This window comes from Haliotis rufescens, unplaced genomic scaffold, assembly GCF_023055435.1.
Source record: "Haliotis rufescens isolate VD_foot unplaced genomic scaffold, xgHalRufe1.0.p SCAF_20, whole genome shotgun sequence".
Classification (NCBI taxonomy): domain Eukaryota; kingdom Metazoa; phylum Mollusca; class Gastropoda; order Lepetellida; family Haliotidae; genus Haliotis; species Haliotis rufescens.
In genome coordinates this window covers 13,644,350-13,669,004 of record NW_025963891.1, presented here as the reverse complement: position 1 = coordinate 13,669,004, position 24,655 = coordinate 13,644,350, and the positions used below count along the sequence as shown (strand labels likewise).

Genomic DNA, 24,655 nt, shown 5'->3' with positions numbered 1-24,655 from the left:
CTTTTATTGAACTCCGTTGGTATACATTGTACATTACACTTTTAACAATTATATCTACATCTATATTTATATTTAAATCCTGTTTCAGAAATTATGTGGAATCAGATACAAAATATGATTCCATTGTGCATTGAGTTAAGTTTGTGACACGACCGAACGCAGCACGAAATACGGACGGATTAGTTACCTCCCTTGTCATGCCACATCCGAGGATGTTTGAACGAAACATCACGACGTCATAGTAGACTTGACCCCTGCAGCTAGGGTCATCCAGGGTCAGGTCATATTCAGATGACCCCGGAAACACTTGTTGAATCATGTCACGGGGTACAGTCACTTTGAAATCCCTGGAGTCGCAGGTGACCATCAGTTTCTTAAAGGGGGCTGATGAGAAAAGAGAAGTTAAAATACGACCTTTGATACAATATATAGCAAAGGACAAAAAGTATACACTCGTCGATATTTCCAAAGTTAATGCTGCGGCGAAAGTATAGAACGAGGCAGAGACCTTACGCCAACACAACCGTGAGCTGCACTCAGGTGAACTCGATTACCTCCCCTTATACCAGCCATATCAGGTGATGACATGAAAGTTTTGTTTGTTGCTTAACGCCACACTCAGCAATATTCCAGCTATATGACGGCGGTCTGTAAATAATCGAGTCTGGACCAGACAATCCCGTGATTGATATCATAAGCATCGATGCACGCAATTGGGATACGGTGACATGCATCAACCAAGTCAGCGAGTCTGACAACCCGATCCCGTTAGTCGCCTCTTATGACAAGCATAGTCGCCTTTTACATCATGCATAGGTTACAGAAGACCTATTCTACACCGGATCTTCACGGATCGACATGAAGGATGTTTGATCTAACCAGTAAATGTCATATATTGATATATATGAGCCAGGCTTCCGGTACGTCAGGTAACACACCTTTACCGTGCTAAATACTACTGGACTTGGAATATATTTAAGGCAGGATTAGGGCTCGGTTGTGGACAGCAGCGTAGTTTAGGCCCAAATGATAGCTTGAGAGTGGCACGTTTACAGGCGATTCATCCTAACTAAAATAAGAAGATATCTAAATTCTGGATACGTGTAATCCCCTCATGACAAACGAACATATGCGGAAAGGACAGGAACGCTGTGAAAGGAATAGAGAAAACGAGTTTCCAAACTGTATCTTTAGGGATGAGTTAAAATTCCAGTTCAAGATCACAAGAAGAAGGTGGTGTAAATGTGGTATATGCCCAAATTCTCTCGGATCGCCTGTGAGGGTTTGCAGCGGTGTAGGAATGTCATGACTGATATATGACGCCCTTGTATCAAATTAATGGGAGAGTTGTATTCTGTAAAGTACTGTGGAATTCAAGAAGGACTCATGAACTCAGATACAGGAGGCAGTTGAGTTCCTTGCGTTGTGCAACAGGTCAAGGCCCGCACGCAATCGTCAGCTTTCACTGGGCTTCAAATTACAGTCATGTATTTTCCAGCTGCTTCAACCAACTTGCACGGAAGCATTTTTGGACCGTTTGTTTTCTTATTTTTGGCTGAAAATTTCACTTATTATCTTGAGATTTCAGATACTAACTTGCAATATCTGGAAGTTCTGTGGACATTTTAAGATACTAATTTGAAATTTCAAGATAATAAGTGAAATTTTCAGATTATAACTTGGAATTTCAAATTAGTGTCTTGAAATTTCAAGATACTGAGTTGAAATTTCAAGATGATAGTTGAAATTTTAAGATACATAAGTTGAAAATTCGAGGTAATGATCTTGAAATTTCAAGATACATAAGCTAACATATCCAGATAATGATTTTGAAATGATTAAATTAAAATTTCGAGATACGAAGCTGGAATTTCAAAATATTAACTTGAAATTTCGACTTATTACCCAGAATTTTCAAGATCATTATCTTGAAATCTCACGCCAGTATCTTGGAATTTCAACCTGGACTCTTGAACTTTCAACTTAGTATCTTGAAATTTCAAGACGAAACTAAAAACCTGAAGAAATGGCCCTAAAAGACTTCCGTAAACTTGAATGCCATTAGTCCAAAAATATGAGCCGACTGATACCAGTAAATGGAAACGATCGATTCGTCCGATCGTTCGTAGTATCTGATAGTTTCATGCCATGCCCAAGCGTTTAGAACAGTGAAATGTAGTACTGACTATTGTCCATTACAAAGCAGCTGACCAGAGACCACATGACAATTGAAACAAACTGAGTGATCACTTGCAACAAAATTGAATTTGAACTGTTTGTACACATGGATATAACATCAATCAGTATTCTAGGTCACTTTCGAGTATACGGGGTTGACGTAAATAAGCAGTTATCTTCCTCAACACTGCGTTTACAGAGTGAGTGAGTGAGTGAGTGAGTGAGTGAGTGAGTGAGTGCGTGCATGCGTGCTCCACATGTCTACCATAAATCGTTCTCAAAGCTTTGCTGAGGCCTTGAATGTTGGAACCTTATAAAAAACAACTTTTGAGCAAGAGTCATAGGAGGCTGGAATACCCATTGATGTTGAGGGAAAGTTGACTTCTGGAAAGTTCGAGTCATTCCTCTTGTCATGTACTTATGCAGAGATATAAATATAAAAACAGATAAGGTGGTTTCACTTCTCACTTATATTTCTGGTTCAGGTAGGTAATTCAGTGGAAGGGACTGGGCTATTTGATGGTTATTTAACAGTTAAACCTCTTGGCCAGATTCCCTTGTTTTGATTTGTCAATTCGAGCAGAAATTCCGTAAGCATGAAGAAACAGATCAGCAAGAAGGGGAACACAGTTGATGCACATGGGGATGCCTACTTCTTTCCTAAATGTCTTATCCCCATATTTTACATAGATGTTATCAATGATCATGAGGAAGTGTAGCATTTCACATATTGTTTTCTCAGTGAACTTTCATTTTTGACAAACTGTCCTGAACCTCTTGAAAATAGATATTTGTCGGCGTCCGTTGCAGACACGGTAGTGACGATGGTACCGTTGTCTATGTCCTAAGCAATTGGAATTGTCACAGGTTTAGGCTGATCAAACTTTAGATGGTTACCGTTAACGTCGTTCAGGCGTATTTCTACCCGTGTCTGCCCGGAACGTCGTCCGTTAACATCAGCTTCGTTGTCGTACGCCATCACCAACAACGAGTACGACGACCTTTTTGCCCGACTTAGTTGAGTTGCAACGGTTATAACACCCTGAGACACAAGAACATTGTTACAGTTATTAGATTCGGTATCACACTTTCTTAAAATGTACAAATTCTAGTACTTTTGGGGGTTGAGTTTCTTCCGGGATTCGAACCCACACTCCAAGAGTAAGGCATCTAATCACCAGCACACAAGGTCAGCGATCTAACCCACACAAGCACCGAGGCTTCCACAAAGTGAAACTGATAGTATAGATCACTTAATTTGTGTGCTGAGGATAAGGTACCTAACTCTGAGAGTGTGTGTACGAATCCCGGACGGGATTCAACCAACAAAAAGTACTAGAATATGTACTTGTTAAGAAAGTGTGATCCAAATATAGCATTTGTTGCATTTCACTCCTATAAAGCATTGTGCATTCATGAAAATAATGTTGGTAAATCTCAGCAGGAACATTGAGTATTAAGATAGCAGTAAGATATCTACATATGAACAATGTAGGAAGCCCAGTCTTCATGTGATACTTTAACATAGACTAATGACAATCGTAGCGCTACGATCGCTTTGTGGAACTAAAATATCATAAGAAGGTCGGTAAATAATAGCATATTTTGGAAAGAATAAAACTTATTTTAACAGTTACAGAATAAACCTACCGTGTGCCTACAGTAATGTCATTCTACAAACGAGATATCATCATAATGTGCTACGTACGCCCGCTTTGGAAACGATGAAATCAGCGTTCGCATCTTCCATCAGATAGAAGACTTTACCAAAGTCCCCACTGTCGGAGTCGGTTGCAGCCACATTCCCAACTATCTCCCCCAGAAGGGCGTCCTCAGAGATGTTAAAGTTGTAGTTGTCGTTGAACACCGGGGAGTTGTCGTTCGTGTCGATGATGTGCACGAGGACGTCCACGGTGCTCGACCGCTTCTCCTGGGTCCAGATTTCTCTCGCCACAATCTGTATTGACATCAGCTTGCGTTACAGCATATGTCGTGATTGTGAAACGGTAGACTTGAATCATTATCAGCAGACGTAATTCAATAATAACCTTCCGTTATTGTTTCAACAAGATACGTAAACAAGATACATAAATGCGCTGTCATGTCACTGGATCGGAGTTTCTGTCCAAGACTCGTTTGGTTACAGGTCGCCATCGTATTATAGGGATACAGCTTTTTATGCTTACTTGCTTTTAATGCAAATTGTGTGAGTGGCGCTGCTACCGGTGCAGGAGGATATGCTTACCTTTTCAGCGAACAACTGGTGTCATCACTGATTCATATATTTTTTCACAACTTTTTTGCCTTTTACGCCGAGTGGAATCTGTTTCGGCGATTTTATAGGTCATTGAAGGTTTATTGTTTATATATATAAAAAAAGACACGGATCAGACAGATAATTCTAATTTTAAGATAATAATAATATTTATATTATTTGTTTTTATTTATGAAAAAAATATAAATAGTTTAATTAACAGAGTTATAACTACGATTTAGAGTCATCCATTTAAATAATTTAAGTTGACATTGACATTAACTTATAGTTCCATCAACTGAGACTCGATAAATATACAATAGTTCCTTCTAATATTATCACTTGCAATATAACATAGCATAAAATCTGCAATCAATTTACGGAATTTTGGGGTTACTTTTGAAACGAAATATGGAACTTGATCGTAGCTTATTTTGAACCAAATATAGAATGATGCTATCTTACCTCAGCCTTGATGCTGTTCTATGTTACCTGGAGTCTGACGTGGTATATTACATGTAACATCATGCTGTGCAATGTTACCTGGAGTCTGACGTGGTATATTACATGTAACATCATGCTGTGCTATGTTACCTGGAGTCTGACGTGGTATATTACATGTAACATCATGCTGTGCTATGTTACCTCGAGCCTGTTGCTGTGGTAAATTATATGTTACATAATGCTGTTGTGTGTTACTTTGAACCTGAAGCTGTGGTATGTCATCTGTAACATCATGCTGTGCTCTATTACCTTGAACCTGGTGCTGCGGTATATTACATGTAACATCATGCTGTGGTATGTGACCTGCACCCTGATGCTGTGGTATATTATATGTTACATAATGCTGTTGTATGTTACTTTGAACCTGAAGCTGTGGTATGTTATCTGTAACATCATGCTGTGCTCTATTACCTTGAACCTGGTGCTGCGGTATATTACATGTAACATCATGATGTGGTATGTTATATGGTACCTGATGCTGTGATATATTATCTGTAACATGATCCTGTGGTATATTATCTGTAACATCATGCTGTGATATGATATATTATCTGTAACATCATGATGTGGTATGTTACCTGCAACCCGATGCTGTTGTATAATACATGTAACATCATGCTGTGGTATGTTACATGGTACCTGGTGCTATGATATATCATCTGTAAAATCATGCTGTGGTATATTATATGTAACATCATGCTGTGGTATATTATCTGTTACAACATGCTGTGGTATATTATCTGTAACATCATGCTGTGGTATATTATCTGTAACATCATGATGTGGTATATTATCTGTAACATCGTGCTATGGTTTATTATCTGTAACATCATGCTGTGGTATATTATCTGTAACATCATGCTGTGGTATATTATCTGTAAAATCATGCTGTGGTATATTATCTGTAACATCATGCTGTGGTATGTTACCTCCAACCTGATGTTGTTGTATAATACATGTAACATCATGCTGTGGTATATTAGCTGTAACATCATCCTGTGGTATATTATCTGTAACATCATGCTGTGGTTTATTATCTGTAACATCATGCTGTGGTATATTATCTGTAACATCATGCTGTGGTATAGTATCTGTAACATCATGCTGTGGTATATTATCTGTAACATCATGCTGTGGTATATTATCTGTAACATCATGCTGTTGTATGTTACCTGCAACCTGATGCTGTTGTATAATACATGTAACATCATGCTGTGGTATATTATCTGTAACATCATACTGTGGTATATTATCTGTAACATCATGCTGTGGTATATTATCTGTAACATCATGCTGTGGTATATTATCTGTAACATCATGCTGTGGTATATTATCTGTAACACCATGCTGTGGTATATTATCTGTTACATCATGCTGTGGTATGCTACCTGGAAGCTGATACTGTCATGTTGTTCATAGTCCAGGACCTGTGTGTTGTTCACACGTAGCATGACGTTTGTTCTGGACACCGGTTCACCACTTCCCGGGATTGTGTCGAAGTCCATATATGGTGATCCGTTCTGCTCTACAGACAGCACGAACATATTGTTGTCCACAGTCTGGAAATAGTTCATGTAATCAGATCTAACAATAAATCATGGAATCATTGAACAGCATCCAATCACACCAAGCCATGATTGCATGCCTTGGCGGGAATTCGTAACAAGCCTCTTACAAGACGCAAATTCCACTACTCTGAATCTGATAAGCGCGTCTTTGGCACCGCCGCCATCTTCTCTCCCACACTCACTCATTAAGTCCGATCTTGCGGTCCACTCACCATGTCAATGTCCTTCACCTCTATGACGCCTTCTATGCTGAGGGGGACTCCAACAGGGGTGTTTTCTAGAACAGTAGCGTTAATGAGGCTGGAGGAGAACTCTGGGGAGTTGTCGTTGACGTCAAGGATGGTGATGATGACGTGAGTGACGGTACTGGTGTCTCCTCCTTGGGTCTGGTTGTCAGTGACGATCTCTGACGCCTGCAGCATAACACTCACTCGATACATGTGATTACACGTGCCTCTGTTTCAAAAGTATCTCAATGAAAAAAGATGTGATACAAGGATGCCCAATCGTTATTATAAAAAAGTTATCTGAACCCACAAAAACTATATTGGTAATTATTCATCTTTTTCTTAAAATAGATACGTGTAAAGGTCTAATTAATGTCCTTAGGTTTGTTCAGACATATTTATTCAGTTTACCAAAGGGTACACGTTTTAGATTCTAAATGTATATTATACATCTATGCCAACCATCTGTGTATCATGTTTGTACATATGCAGGTACGTGATGTATAGATCTGTATTAGTGGGAACTTATCAAACTTAGGAATAGAATACTGAATGAGCATTAATGCAGTCTTAGCGCGGCACGCTCGCTTCTAGGTGACACACTGTGTTTTCAGTGGAGTGAGTGAGTAATATTGGTTTTACCCCGCTGTTACCAATCCAGCAATATCACAGCGGGGAACACCAGAAATGAGCTTCACACATTGTACCCATGTCGGGAATCGAACCTGGGTCTTCGGCGTGACGAGCGAACGCTTTAACCACAAGCCTACCCGACCGCCCAGTTTTCAATGGAGAGCTAGGTCACCTGTCCATTTAACAGCGCTGAATTGAATTCATTGGAACTACGCCCGTGTTTAATTTTCTGATGTTACCTGGGACTTAACCCCGCTGAACTGAATTTGGAACTGAACGTGCAGCCAAAATCGCCAAGTTACAAGCTGCCTGGGTTCTCAGCAACCCATGCTTGCCGTAAAAGGCGACAATGCTTGTCGTAAGAGGCATCTAACGGGATAGGGTGGCCAGGCTCGCTGACTCAGTTGACAGTTGTTATCGTATCCCAAGTGCCTGGATCGATTCTCATGATGTCAATCACTGGATTGGCTGGTACAGACTTGATTATTTACAGACCGCCGTCATATAGCGGGAACATTGCTTAGTGCGGCGTTAAACAACAAACAAACAAAAGAAGCTGTCTCTGTGCTGTTCCTGAAGCTGCACCCTCTTTGTTGTTTCCTGTCCAAAATATATTGCCACACATACGCTGAATATTGTTGTAACCACAGATCTGCATCTTGTAAGCTATAATTAAACATACCATTATCAATTCAAACCTCCCGTCAATGATTGAAAAAGAAGTACCCTTTCCGCCTCTATGAGTGTGGCGGCCGTCATTGTGATTTGAAAATTCTATTTGACCTATCAAAATCCTGTATTTTCCAAATTCATGGTAGAAAACCTGATAAGGTACACTTCGGTGTTATATCATTTGTCATATAACATTGTGTGGAATCTTACATTAACTTGGAATGATAAGAATCCACCCTTCTGTTTCATATCGTCAGAGTCAGTGTCCAGTAGTTGTGCCGTTTTGATGTGGCCACTGTTTTGGTCCATGGTGAAGTTGTCGGTGTAGGCGGCGTTGTCTGAAATAAAATAAAACACAAATCTGCACTCAGTGTGTCAAGTAGATAAGATATATTGAGAAGAAGAAGAAACTGGGTGATTTAGGCGATCATTCGCTGCATCGCTGACAGGCACATTGAAACATCCGAAATTCATAATCTCACGGCCAGTTTCCCTCATTGCCACTGCTTAGGCTAACAAATAACCCCTTTTCCCGATATTAAAGGTACTGCAGCACTGCAGCGTTTTCTGAGCTGTATATATCTTATCACTGTTCAATTAAGCACATAAAAATACAGGTCACGATTAGTCTACATACTCTGATACAGTTTGTATATACAATCTGAAACAGTTAGTATATAAAGTAGGATACAGTTAAGATATCATGTCTGATACGGTTAGTATATAAAATCTGACACAATTAGTCTACACAGTCTGATACAATTAGACCACATAGACACAATTAATCTATAAAATCTGATACAATTAGTATATGAAGTCTGGTACAACTAGTCTACACAGTCTGATACAATTAGACTACACAGTCTGATACAGTTAGTCTACTCTGTCTAATACAATTAGTCTATAAAGTCTTATACAGTTAGTGTATAAAGTCGGATACAGTTAGGTTTATAAAGTCTAACACAGTTAGTCTACACTCTCTGATACAGTAAGTCTATAAAGTCTGATACAGTTAGTCTATAAAGCCTGATACCGATAGTCTATAAAGTCTAATACAGTCAGTCTATAAAGTCTGATACAGTCATTCTATAAAGTCTGATACAGTTAGTCTATAAAGTCTGATACAGTTAGTCTACACAGTCTGATACAGTTAGGTTTATAAGGTCTGATACGGTTAGTCTATAAAGTCTGATACAGTCAGTCTATAAAGTCTGATACAGTTAGTCTATACAATCTGATACAGTTAGTCTACACAGTCTGATACAGTTAGGTTTATAAAGTCTGATACACAGTTAGTCTAAAAAGTCTGATACAGTCAGTCTATAAAGTCTGATACAGTTAGTCTATACAATCTGATACAGTTAGTCTACACAGTCTGATACAGTTAGGTTTATAAAGTCTGATACACAGTTAGTCTATAAAGTCTGATACAGTCAGTCTATAAAGTCTGATACAGTTAGTCTATAAAGTCTGATACAGTTAGTCTATAAAGTCTGATACAGTTAGTCTACAGTCTGATACAGTTAGTCTACACAGTCTGATACAATAAGACCACATAGATACAATTAATCTATAAAATCTGATACAATTAGTATATGAAGTCTGGTACAACTAGTCTACACAGTCTGATACAATTAGACTACACAGTCTGATACAGTTAGTCTACTCTGTCTAATACAATTAGTCTATAAAGTCTTATACAGTTAGTGTATAAAGTCGGATACAGTTAGGTTTATAAAGTCTAACACAGTTAGTCTACACTCTCTGATACAGTAAGTCTATAAAGTCTGATACAGTTAGTCTATAAAGCCTGATACCGATAGTCTATAAAGTCTAATACAGTCAGTCTATAAAGTCTGGTACAGTCATTCTATAAAGTCTGATACAGTTAGTCTATAAAGTCTGATACAGTTAGTCTACACAGTCTGATACAGTTAGGTTTATAAGGTCTGATACGGTTAGTCTATAAAGTCTGATACAGTCAGTCTATAAAGTCTGATACAGTTAGTCTATACAATCTGATACAGTTAGTCTACACAGTCTGATACAGTTAGGTTTATAAAGTCTGATACACAGTTAGTCTAAAAAGTCTGATACAGTCAGTCTATAAAGTCTGATACAGTTAGTCTATACAATCTGATACAGTTAGTCTACACAGTCTGATACAGTTAGGTTTATAAAGTCTGATACACAGTTAGTCTATAAAGTCTGATACAGTCAGTCTATAAAGTCTGATACAGTTAGTCTATAAAGTCTGATACAGTTAGTCTATAAAGTGTGATACAGTTAGTCTACAGTCTGATACAGTTAGTCTACACAGTTTGATACAGTTAGTCTACACAGTCTGATACAGTTAGTCTATACAGTGTGATACAGTTAGTCTACACGGTCTGATACAGTTAGTCTACACAGTTTGATACAGTTAGTCTACACAGTCTGATACAGTTAGTCTACACAGTCTGATACAGTTAGGTTTATAAAGTCTGATACGGTTAGTCTACATAGTCTGATACAGTCAGTCTATAAACACTGATACAGTTAGTCTACACAGTCTGATACAGTTAGGTTTATAAAGTCTGATACACAGTTAGTCTATAAAGTCTGATACAGTCAGTCTATAAAGTCTGATGCGGTTAGTCTACAAACTCTGATGCAGTAAGTCTATAAAGCCTAATACAGTAAGTCTACAACGTCTAATACAGTCAGCCTACACAGTCTGATACAGTTAGTCTATAAAGTCTGATACGGTTAGTCTATAAAGTCGGATACAGTCAGTCTACACAGTCTGATACAGTTAGTCTATAAAGTCTGATACAGTCAGTCTACACAGTCTGATACAGTTAGTCTACACAGTTTGATACAGTTAGTCTAGACAGTCTGATACAGTTAGTATATAAAGTCTGATACAGTTAGTCTACACAGCCCAAATAATGGAATATGAATACCTCAAAGCGTACAAGTCAAAATCTCAATTACCAGGGCATAAAGAGGAGAACAAGTTACTGACCAGTAATCCAGTAATAGAGATCATTCGGGACGCCTATGTCCCCGTCAGAGGCTTGTACATTCAGAACAGAACTTCCCTGTAATACAAGTTTACATTATTATTCTCTCTACACTCGATGCCCAAAGTTCGCAAATTGATTATATTTCTTCTCGGCAATACACTGATTAATGTAGTGTAGATATTAAATACCTTGATACCTGTACATACGTATGGGCATTCGCTATAAAACAATCAACTATAAACATATCATGGACGTGTATTTTGAAACTGTATGTTATGTCCCCTTCACATGAAATTGATATTCCATATAACAACTTACACTCATCAAAAAGAGAAACGCACAGGTACATTTTTAGTAAATTTATTGTACCTAATAAAGTCGATATATTTAATTTAATATCATGGGTACAAATATGAAACTTTGGAGCTCGATAGTCACACGTTGTTATACAAAGACATTCAAAACTGTTCATTGTCATGTTACATAAGGCCACAAGGTTGCGCTGAACTCAGTATCTCGTGTGACCGCCCCGGGCAGCAATCACGGCCTTGCATCTCCTTGGCACTGAATGGACAAGTGTACGAATTCTGTCCTGTGGAATTCTGCGATGTTCTGCTTTTAACGCGTTGGCCAGTTGTGGTAGTGTATGCGGCGTGTTCTGACGTTGACGTACACGTCGATCGAGTTCATCCCAGAGGTGTTCGATTCGGGTGGGATCTAGAGATCTCGACGGCCAGGGCAAGCCGTGGATATTGGCATTATGAAGGTAGACTACCGTGACACGAGCTGTGTGCGGTGGGGCGTTGTCCTATTATTATTGTAACAGCTCCCCCTGGCGGTCAATAATTGGAAGAAGGTGAGGTTGAAGAATTTGATTCATGTAGCGATTTGCTGTCAAATCTCCCTGTTCCACAACCAAGTCAGATCTCGTGGTGTAAGATATGTTCCCCCACACCATGACAGTACCGCCACCGAAATTGTCGAATTCATGTACACAATGTGGGGCAAAACGCTCATTTCGACGACGATAAACACGTTGTCTTCCATCTCGCCGGTGAAGAAGAAATCGTGATTCATCGCTAAACCACATATCTCCAATTTCTCAAATTACAAGGCTGTAAGGTATGGCACCAGCGCAAGCGTCGCTGTCGATGGATCTGTTGCAAACCAGGGACGATAACTGGTCTTCTGGGTCGGATTCCAGCTTCGCGAAGATGGTTCCTGACAGTCTGGTCCGATATCTTCTTCAAACCAGGGATGCGTTCTGCAGTCTCCGTAGCTGTGGCATTGCGATGAACGTAAGTGGAACAGTCGAATGTAGCGATCCTGTGCAGGGGTGGTAACTCTTGGTCGGCCGATATTCGAAAGGTCTGCAGTGGAATTGAACTGTGTGTATTGGTCCCAAAGGCGGCAAATGGTGCTGTGGTGGACGTTGAAGTGGCCTGCAACAGAAGACTGCGATTCCCCTCTTTGGATACGTCCTATGGCGATGTTCCGATCGGCATTGCTGAGTCTCGGCATTTTTTAACATGAAAAATGTTTACAATTGAATGACAACTTATTGGCTTATGCTTGCCTTTTTATAGCTACTACCACGAGTTACGAATGCCATAACTTGCACGTGCATTCTGCTTTCTGTTTTCCTCCATGACATTTTTGAACAAGTGTGAATATAATGCCGTTTAAGACATTGCAAATCGACAATGGCTGTGTTTTGATGTATCGTTTGTCGAATATCAGGCCACCAACATTTTCCAATAACATATATCCAATTAATATACCGGAATCTTTGTGTAGTCAGGTTCATTGAACAACATACTACCTGTGCGTTTCTATTTTTGAAGAGTGTACAGTTACCATATTTTTTATGTTGTAAGACCAAGCAAGGTGTTGACTGTTGTCATCAAGTTTCCATTTCATATGAATATCGTCATCTGAGGAAATCAATACTTACGAGTGTTGCGTTCTCATAAATTTGTCGTATGTACGGTAGGTTCGTAAAGACGGGAGGAGTGTCTTGGACATCTTGCACAGTGACGAAGAAGTCGACTGGTTCATCATGGTTCGCGCCAAGAAATTCATCTGGGTTGGCGTCCTGAAGACACGCAGTACATGTGAGAGTTAACTATAGCCGATACAGAATGAGATTGATCACGCCAAGAGATTCATCTTGGTTGGCGTCCTGAAGACACGCAGTACATGTGAGACTTAACTATAGCCGAAACAGAATGAGATTGATCTCACCAAGAGATTCATCTGGGTTGGTGTCCTGAAGACACGCAGTACATAAGAGACTTAACTATAGCCAATACAGAATGAGATTGATCACACCAAGAGATTCATCTGGGTTGGCGTCCTGAAGACACGCAGTACATAAGAGACTTAACTATAGCCGATACAGAATGAGATTGATCACGCCAAGAGATTCATCTTGGTTGGCGTCCTGAAGACACGCAGTACATGTGAGACTTAACTATAGCCGATACAGAATGTGATTGATCACACCAAGAGATTCATCTGGGTTGGCGTCCTGAAGACACGCAGTACATGTGAGACTTAACTATAGCCGAAACAGAATGAGATTGATCTCACCAAGAGATTCATCTGGGTTGGTGTCCTGAAGACACGCAGTACATAAGAGACTTAACTATAGCCAATACAGAATGAGATTGATCACACCAAGAGATTCATCTGGGTTGGCGTCCTGAAGACACGCAGTACATAAGAGACTTAACTATAGCCGATACAGAATGAGATTGATCACGCCAAGAGATTCATCTTGGTTGGCGTCCTGAAGACACGCAGTACATGTGAGACTTAACTATAGCCGAAACAGAATGAGATTGATCACTCCAAGATATTTATCTGGGTTGTCGTCCTGAAGACACGCAGTACATGTGAGACTTAACTATAGCCGAAACAGAATGAGATTGATCTCACCAAGAGATTCATCTGGGTTGGTGTCCTGAAGACACGCAGTACATAAGAGACTTAACTATAGCCAATACAGAATGAGATTGATCACACCAAGAGATTCATCTGGGTTGGCGTCCTGAAGACACGCAGTACATGTGAGACCTAACTTTAGCCGATACAGAATGAGATTGATCTCACCAAGAGATTCATCTGGGTTGGCGTCCTGAAGACACGCAGTACATGTGAGAGCTAACTTTAGCCGATACAGAATGAGATTGATCTCACCAAGAGATTCATCTGGGTTGGTGTCCTGAAGACACGCAGTACATGCGAGACTTAACTATAGCCGATACAGAATGAGATTGATCACACCAAGAGGTTCATCTGGGTTGGCGTCCTGAAGACACGCAGTACATGTGAGAGTTAACTATAGCCGATACAGAATGAGATTGATCACGCCAAGAGATTCATCTGGGTTGGCGTCCTGAAGACACGCAGTACATGTGAGACTTAACTATAGCCGAAACAGAATGAGATTGATCTCACCAAGAGATTCATCTGGGTTGGTGTCCTGAAGACACGCAGTACATAAGAGACTTAACTATAGCCAATACAGAATGAGATTGATCACACCAAGAGATTCATCTGGGTTGGCGTCCTGAAGACACGCAGTACATGTGAGACTTAACTATAGCCGATACAGAATGAGATTGATCACACCAAGAGATTCATCTGGGTTGGTGTCCTGAAGACACGCATTACATGTGAGACTTAACTATAGCCGATACAGAATGAGACTGATCACGCCAAGAGATTCATCTTGGTTGGCGTCCTGAAGACACGCAGTACATGTGAGACTTAACTATAGCCGATACAGAATGTGATTGATCACACAAAGAGATTCATCTGGGTTGGTGTCCTGAAGATACGCAGTACAGGTGAGAGTTAACTATAGCCGATACAGAATGAGATTGATCACACAAAGAGATTCATCTGGGTTGGTGTCCTGAAGACACGCAGTACATGTGAGAGTTAACTATAGCCAATACAGAATGAGATAGATCACACCAAGATATTCATCTGGGTTGGCGTCCTGAAGACACGCAGTACATGTGAGAGCTAACTTTAGCCGATACAGAATGAGATTGATCACTCCAAGAGATTTATCTGGGTTGGTGTCCTGAAGACACGCAGTACATGTGAGACTTAACTATAGCCGATACAGAATGAGATTGATCACACCAAGAGATTCATCTTGGTTGGTGTCCTGAAGACACGCAGTACATGTGAGAGTTAGCTATAGCCGATACAGAATGAGATTGATCACACAAAGATATTCATCTTGGTTGGTGTCCTGAAGACACGCAGTACATGTGAGAGTTAACTATAGCCGATACAGAATGAGATAGATCACACCAAGAGATTCATCTGGGTTGGTGTCCTGAAGACACGCAGTACATGTGAGAGTTAGCTATAGCCGATACAGAATGAGATTGATCACACAAAGATATTCATCTGGGTTGGCGTCCTGAAGACACGCAGTACATGTGAGAGTTAACTATAGCCGATACAGAATGAGATAGATCACACAAAGATATTCATCTGGGTTGGCGTCCTGAAGACACGCAGTACATGTGAGAGCTAACTTTAGCCGATACAGAATGAGATTGATCACTCCAAGAGATTTATCTGGGTTGTTGGACTGAAGATAGGCAGTATATATGTGCGAGTTATTTGTTCGTTTGTTGTTTAACGCCGCACTCAGCAATATTCCATATGAATGACGGCGGTCTGTTAATAATCGAGTCTGGGCCAGACAATCCAGTGATTGACATCATGAACATCGATCTACGCAATTGGGATACGATGATATGCATTAACCAAGTCAGCGAGCCTGATCACCCGATCCGTTTGTTGCCTAGCTCTTACGACAAACGTAGTCGCCATTTACGGCAAGCATGGGTTGCTGAAGACCTATTCTACCCCGGACCTTCACGGGTCATGTGCGAGTTAACTATAGCCAATACAGATTGAGATGGTCCTCTTTCTTTATCAGGTACCTTGTACATGAGTCAACCAGAAGGCACATAGTTGTGGGTGGGTCAAAGCTGTTTCCAACGCAAGGGCTTCATTGTGTTTGTTTGTTGTTTAACGCCGCACTCAGAAATATACCAGCTATTTGACGGCGGTCTGTTAATGATCGAGTCTGGACCAGACAATCCAGTGATGGACATCATGAACATCGATCTACGCAATTGGGACACGATATCCCTATCCGACACCCTATCCCGTTAGTCGCCTCTTAAGACAAGCATTGTCGCCTTTTACGGCAAGCATGGGTTGCTGAGGACCCACCAAGTCAGCGAGCCTGACCATCCGATCCGTTAGTCGCCTATATGGCAAGCATGGGTTGCAATTCTACCCCGGATCTTCACGGGTCGGCTTCATTGCTGATTCATTAAAAAAAGTATTTCGTCACAAGTACCTTTTCTAAGTAAAAACTTCATTTCCAAAACAACGCAGAAAAGTACATATGCTTCGTGAATAATTGCGAAACCAATTTTCCGTTTACTTTCATTTTGGTTAACCAAAGTTTAAACCTGAAGGCAAAATAAATAACGATGCCCTGTCACAGGGCGCGCGACACAACAAGAGACAAGAATGATAATTATATATAATGGACTCTCCAGGGTGGGAACATTTTTGTACTATGAATGTTCTTCGATGAAAGAAAAAGCAAATCACTATTTACCCATGCATGGACGTCGTATTGATAGAAAGTCCTTTTCTCGTAGTCCAGACTTTCATTCTGGATAATATGGCCATTCCTTGGATCCACATAGAACGTGTATTTATAGTCATCGGCGTTCTGAAATCAGCATTATTTGTATCGTACTCTTATTTGTCGTTTTCTATAAACGCAAAGAGATCACCAAGCGACAAAGTTTTATGCTGAATTTAGGAAAGTATTTAACTTTCCGAATTATAAACTAGTATTTCATAAGAAAAAACGTTAATATTATATATCATAATCGTTTAGTGAATATCTTTAACACAAACACAATTTATGGCTCATATAACAGGTGTTCTATGCTTTATGTAACACCCGCTGGAGATATCTGTCAACTTAGAATCAATATTATTCGTAGGACATTGATACACATTACATCGAAATAAGCGGTATGGAAAAGTAATAGGTCTAATATGCCGCGGGAAACATGTATCATATATTGCCTCCGTCCTCTTTGTTTTACTAGAAATATAAAATGTGGATTCTCTCTACTTTACGAAATTGGAATGACAAGTAAAAACAAATCCCTGTTTAGAATTTGTTTTCGCATACGTAGAAATGAAAACACATTACAGACGTTATCAGCAGCAGCTCACAGTATGAAACATAATCTGTGCATTGAGGTTGGAAGGAGGAGCGAATAGGCATTAGTAAGCATCCGATAAACCGATTAATTGATTTTAAACATTATCAGTAATAGCAGTAAGAGGAGCGGTAGTACTAGTACTAGTAGTAGTAGTAGTAGTAGTAGTAGTAGTAGTAGTAGTAGTGGTAGTAGTAGTAGTAGAAGTAGTAGTAGTAGTAGTCTTGGATGGTGGTAGTAGTAATAGTAGTAGTAGATCTGTAGATTACTATGCTCTCTTCATAGTATGAACGAATTATTAATTATCAAAGAGAAATCCACTTGTCCAAATGCAAGCATGGATGCAAAGGTCCATTCATGTTACCCTCTATCCACGTCAACGTGTACGTAATAGCAGGTACATTGTGTAACATTTGAATACAGGATACTTGTCACTGGTAGTGTTATGGAGAAGATATTTCTTTTAATTTAACAGACTCTGTCCACTCACCTGGCCCTTGGCCTAGAAAAAAGAGAATTCATTTCATTCAGAGTAAAGCAAATCTTACATCTTATGAACATAATGTCATCATATAGTAAAAACCAACGAACCACTGTCTAAACCTCTCTGCCTAAACTGCTTCAAACTGTATCTCGTCACATATAGGACCCATCAAATAAGGTGATGAAATGAATGTCCTGGCAGATGGACACATCGAAATGAATTGTTGTGTCATTCAAGCCAACTGCATCTTCCCGAGGTAAGCGTGTCCACTAGCCTATTTCAAAGCCTAGTTTCTACCTTTTCTGAAAACTCGATATCCAATCAGATCGATGTTCTTATCTCGTAAAGCTTCACGAAGATGGCGACTACCAAAGACGACGACCTAGTCGATCAGATAACGAAAACATTCGTGATTTCACACCTAACACCATAACACAGGCAGTTGTTGGGGTAGGGGGGTAAAAGTTGAAAAAGACAGGCAGCGGTAAATTTTCAATCGAAAGTGTACCAGTCATGGATGTTGATATGGATATGTGCGATAGTCCAATCATATTTAGCAGAGGAAAGTTGGCTTGATGTTGCAAGGGTGGAAACAAGACTTTGATAAAAAAGGCTAGTGGACGCTCTTGCTTCAGGACGATGAGCCAACTGCTGAAGAGGTGACAATAATAAGGTGTAGGGAACACTCAGCTAAGAACACAGGATTCAACAGGGTGCACCACAGGAGGACGTGTAACTCTTGTTCTTTACAGAGATAACGTTCTGCGTTGCACCAGCGAGGCTGCAGATATTCCAGCAGGACAATATACGCCCTCTCACAACAAGAGCATCAACGGCCTTTCTCGCTCAAAATATTGTTCACATATGATCATGGTCATCTTTCTCAACCAATAGGGGCCACGGCTGGCCCAGTCATCTACGGCGCCGCAATTCTCTGTGCAGAGTTGGGTCCCTTGGGCACGCCAGAAACCTGTGATTGTGGGTTCGAATCCCGGTTCGCCCCGGTTATGTTTCTAGGTCTGTCAGCACCATGCTCGTGGGTTTCACCGAAGTGTTAAACGTCTGAGACCTGCATCACTTCGTGCTTTCCTCTCACATTAAGCTGACACGTCGTGATATAACTGGAATACTGTTAAAAAGCGGCGTTAAACCCAACTCACTCACTCACTCACTCAGTCAAACGATAGAATGAGTTAGGGCGTAGTATTGATGAACTGGAGACAAAAATGTGTTTATGAATAGTTTAGGTTGGTTCTGTACTTTTGATACATCAACGTCACATTAATAGTAATGGTAACAGAATGTTAACTCGCCAAGAGTCGGGCGTCAATTAGTTATTTCATTACTATCCAATAGATCAACTTTTACGTTTGTGAAACTTGCTTGAACCTCGGATATCTCAGAACGAAGATGTAGGTATATTGACCGATACATCTTCTTGGTAGACCTCGAACAGTATCGGTACACTTTTGTTACAAACATATCTACTATCGGTCAGCACCTACCTGCAAACCATAGTACACCTGACCTCCAATTCCCGAATCAGGGTCCACTGCTGTAACTGTTGTAGTTGTTGTACCTATTGCAGCAGACTTGAAACAAACACAGAACAGAGGTCACATAAACCGGTTGAAGTGATGTATAAATCCTTTGAGATACCAAGTTACTTTCACAACTTTACGTGAGTGAGTAGAGCCGCATCGGCAATAATGCGTCTTATAGCGACGTGTTATAGATATGAACCTTCCTAGAATCAGGGTCAAATAACAGTCTTTCACCATCACTCCATCAAAATCCTTACGCCAATGAACCCACACAAAGAGTAAATAAATATGTAAATGTACATAACGGTGGTGACACCAGGTGTTCGCGCAGCTGGTGTATAACGAATCTGCATAAATATGGTACATCTATATCGGAGATGACACCAGGTGTTCGTGAAGGTAGTGTTTAACAAACCTACACTACCAGTATAACGGAGATAACACCGGGTATATATGAAACGGATGTTTAACCTGCTCTTCCAATCATTCCAGTATTACGAATACAAAACTGATGACACCAGCGTTTAACCTGCCGTTTAACGAACCTACACTTCCAATGATACCAGTATAACGGAGATGACACCAGGTATATTATGAACAAGTCTAACCTGCCCTTCAAATCATGCAATTATTCAAATATAACGGTGATGACACCAGTTGTTCGCGAAGGAGCTGTTAACTTTCACTTCCAATGGTGTCAATATTACCACGATAAGGTGATGGCACCAGGTGTTCGTGAAGGAGCTGTTAACTTTCACTTCCAATGGTGTCAATATTACCACGATAAGGTGATGACACCAGGTTTTCGTGAAGGAGCTGTTAACTTTCACTTCCAACGGTGTCAATATTACCACGATAAGGTGATGACACCAGGTGTTCGTGAAGGAACTGTTAACTTTCACTTCCAATGGTGTCAATATTACCACGATAAGGTGATGACACCAGGTGTTCGTGAAGGAGCTGTTACATTTCACTTCCAACGGTGTCAATATTACCACGATAAGGTGATGACACCAGGTGTTTGTGTAATCATGTTTAACCTGAACTTTCATCAAGTGTACCAATATTCTATTCATTTGGGTCTTAGTCTCGTACCTCCATCACGGTGACCCTGTAGCCGGGCTGGGTGAACACCGGTTTCTCGTCGTTCACGTCCAGGATGATGAGGGTGACCCTCGCGGACACCTGCACAGACACATCGTAATAGAGAGTCAGTATAGAGAGTCCATATCTACAGTGGAGGTAACAGAGTAACAAACATCATTTTCCATTTAGCTGAAACAACTGTATGAATACACTCGGAAATCTTTCTGTATGCAGTGTAGTTTTCTTAACAAATATTTTATATGAAAGCGTATGGGTTTTTGTCAATGTGTCAGAATTAGATGGAGCTTGTTAAAAGTTTGGTTAACATAGTTTTGAACATTATTTTAGTCATATCAAGTCTGAAGTGATGCCGATGTTATCACTTTGTTGAAACCCACTATCAAGGGTATAAATTGTTAAAGAAGCGGTAAAACAGATAAAGGTATGTGTGTGGTTTGTGTGAGTTCGTTGTCGAATTTCTGCATGAATATTTTTTTCAATTAATCCGAAGTTAGAAACATTATATTACCTCAAATGTGCCGTCAGAGGCAAAGAATACCACAGCCTTTGTGGAACCATCCTGCAAAAGATGTTTATGATATACATGTACAGATCGGTCATTAATGAACGTGTAGCCCCCAAGCGGGTAGCAGACACTTCGTAAACAACTCGTTTTGTTCCGGAGCAAGCCGAATTGCAGGTTACGGAAAGAGGCGAATGGTGACGAATGGGTAGCATACGTGCAACTATAATGACTGGAGGCTGAGGCTGAATATACTCATGCGGTTTGGTAAATGCTTCCAAAAGATTGTCTACAGGAACTGTTGTGGTCTGGTGAACCGTCCAGACCTTGTTTTATGAATTGATAAAACTGTGGATATGTTTCTCTGTGGTCTTTAGATTAGACGTGGAAGTGGTTTCTAGTCAACATTTACTGTTACCTGCGTTTTGTGGTTTACTGGTATTGTTAATAAATAGTTTCAAAAATGTTGTTAGCTTCGCAATACACTAGTCTGACTAATTGAACCTCCGATGTTTCATTTGTGACACACAACATCGCATGGTTGGCTACTATTCGTTTTGATTTGCAGGCGACGTCAGATTTGTTGAGACAGAGTACTAGAGTTCGGCTCATGTGATATGTGAACATAATGAGAGGGTGCTTATTGTTTTAAACTGCGTTGGCCATCTTGTATCCAATCACTGTGATAAACATTGTGACAAATGTATCAAAACGCATCTTGTGTCGAGCTGTTCTGTGTGTTCCTTATCTGCCCGAGTAAACAGGTTGGGGGTACAGATGAGTCTACAATTGCACTCTGTCGGCTATGTTGTAGGATATCGACTATTAAAGACTTACCGTTTCTCTGTCGAGTGGATTGTTTAGTACCACCGACGCGTGTCTAACGTTGCCGACGACTGTAATGTCCTCCAGTCTGACGATATGACTGACTTCAGCCGATCTAATGTCCAGCACAGGCGGCCTGTCATCGTCCGTGGCGCTGATGTTGAAGAGGAAGGAACCTGTGTGCACCAAACGCCATGACAATATGATAATCAGTATATTACGGTGGGTGATCTATATAAGACAAACGTTTTGAAAGTATCACCTATCCATTAACGAATTTGAGAATATTCTATGTGACTGTCCCATGCGACAGAACTAACTTAATACCAAATATAGCTGAACTAACCAAAAAGGAATCATTACACATGTGATGTAAATATCATAATTAAATGCACTAAACAAAACAAATCACCTATTATTGGTTCCTTTAAGACATGTGGATGCCTATTGTGGTAAACCAAATTGTACAAATTAACGATCTTCAAAAGATCCATGGACGAAGCACATCTTGAGCCAACATTGACACCATTGAATCTTTGAACAACATACAAGGAAGTTTAATATAACTCTTTACATGAACACTGTGATCAAGATGGATATTTGCAATATGAAATTTAATGAATATCAATTATTCAAGGTTACTTCTAATATATTATTTTTGAGATATTGCTACTTGTAGTATCCAACTCCTGTTATACATCTTAGCGCCAAATTTGAGCACTTCAAATACTCACCTGGGGGCATGTCTTCCGACACCTGTACGGTGCTCTGTACAGAGATGATGGGTGGAATATTTGCCTCCCCTGACAAGACAGATGAAGTCACCAAAGTATAAGTGATAGGTATTCGGTAATAGTTGCCTTGCCAATAGTTTCTACAGTCGTGGACATCAGAGATTATAGTTTATACAGTGTTAGTCATCAGTGTCTACAGTACATACAGTGGAGGTCCTCAGTGTCTACAGTATATACAGTGGAGGTCATCAAAATATAAGTTAGAGATAATCAGTAAAAGTCGCCTTGCCAATAGTTTATACAATGGAGTCCATCGGTGTCTACTGTATATGCAGTGGAGGTCTTTAGTGTCTCCAGTATATACACTAGAGGACATCAGTGTCTACTGTATATGAAGTGGAGGTATTTAGTGTCTACGGTATATACAGTGGAGGTCACCAGTGTTTACAGTATAGACAGTGGAGGCCATCAGTGTTTACAGTATATACAGTGGAGGTCATCAGTGTCTTCAGTATATACAGTGGAGGTCATCAGTGTTTACAGTATAGACAGTGGAGGTCATCAGTGTCTACAGTATGTTCAGTGGATGTCATCAGTGTCTACAGTATATACAGTGGAGGCCATCAGTGTCTACAGTATATACAGTGGTTGTCATCAGTGTCTTCAGTGTATACAGTGGAGGTCATCAGTGTCTACAGTATAGACAGTGGAGGGCATCAGTGTCTACAGTATAGACAGTGGATGTCATCAGTGTCTACAGTATATACAGTGGAGGTCATCAGTGTTTACAGTATATACAGTGGATGTCATCAGTGTTTACAGTATAGACAGTGGAGGCCATCAGTGTCTACAGTATAGACAGTGGAGGCCATCAGTGTCTATAGTATATACAGTGTTTGTCATCAGCGTCTACAGTATATACAGTGTTAGCCATCAGTGTCTACAGTATATACAGTGGATGTAATCAGTGTTTACAGTTTAGACAGTGGAGGCCATCAGTGTCTACAGTATAGACAGTGGAGGCCATCAGTGTCTACAGTATAGACAGTGGAGGGCATCAGTGTCTACAGTATAGACAGTGGAGGCCATCAGTGTCTACAGTATATACAGTGGAGGTCATCAGTGTTTACAGTATAGACAGTGGAGGCCATCAGTGTCTACAGTATAGACAGTGGAGGCCATCAGTGTCTATAGTATATACAGTGTTTGTCATCAGCGTCTACAGTATATACAGTGTTAGCCATCAGTGTCTACAGTATATACAGTGGATGTAATCAGTGTTTACAGTTTAGACAGTGGAGGCCATCAGTGTCTACAGTATAGACAGTGGAGGCCATCAGTGTCTACAGTATAGACAGTGGGGGCATCAGTGTCTACAGTATAGACAGTGGAGGCCATCAGTGTCTACAGTATATACAGTGGAGGTCATCAGTGTTTACAGTATAGACAGTGGAGGCCATCAGTGTCTACAGTATAGACAGTGGAGGCCATCAGTGTCTATAGTATATACAGTGGAGGCCATCAGTGTTTACAGTATATACAGTGGATGTCATCAGTGTCTACAGTATATACATTAGAGGTGATCAGTGTCTGCAGTATATACAGTGGAGGTGATCAGTGTCTACAGTATATACAGTGGATGTCATCAGTGTTTACAGTATATACAGTGGAGGCCATCAGTGTCTACAGTATATACAGTGGATGTCATCAGTGTCTACAGTATATACAGTGGAGGCCATCAGTGTCTACAGTATAGACAGTGGAGGGCATCAGTGTCTACAGTATAGACAGTGGAGGCCATCAGTGTCTACAGTATATACAGTGGAGGTCATCAGTGTTTACAGTATAGACAGTGGAGGCCATCAGTGTCTACAGTATATACAGTGGAGGTCATCAGTGTCTACAGTATAGACAGTGGAGGGCATCAGTGTCTACAGTATAGACAGTGGAGGCCATCAGTGTCTACAGTATATACAGTGGAGGTCATCAGTGTTTACAGTTTAGACAGTGGAGGCCATCAGTGTCTACAGTATAGACAGTGGAGGGCATCAGTGTCTACAGTATAGACAGTGGAGGCCATCAGTGTCTACAGTATATACAGTGGAGGTCATCAGTGTTTACAGTA

The 24,655-nt window shown here is 40.4% G+C and overlaps 1 protein-coding gene across 1 annotated transcript in view; it reads right to left on the bottom strand.

Moving 5' to 3' along the window:
- LOC124133416 (cadherin-related family member 1-like) overlaps nucleotides 1-24,655 on the bottom strand; it is a 62,774-nt gene that overhangs the window by 3,387 nt on the left and 34,732 nt on the right. Inside the window, exon 17 of the mRNA XM_048401020.1 lies at nucleotides 188-384. Within this exon, the coding sequence (XP_048256977.1) occupies nucleotides 188-384 (197 nt within the window). The remainder of the gene's footprint in view (nucleotides 1-187; nucleotides 385-24,655) is intronic.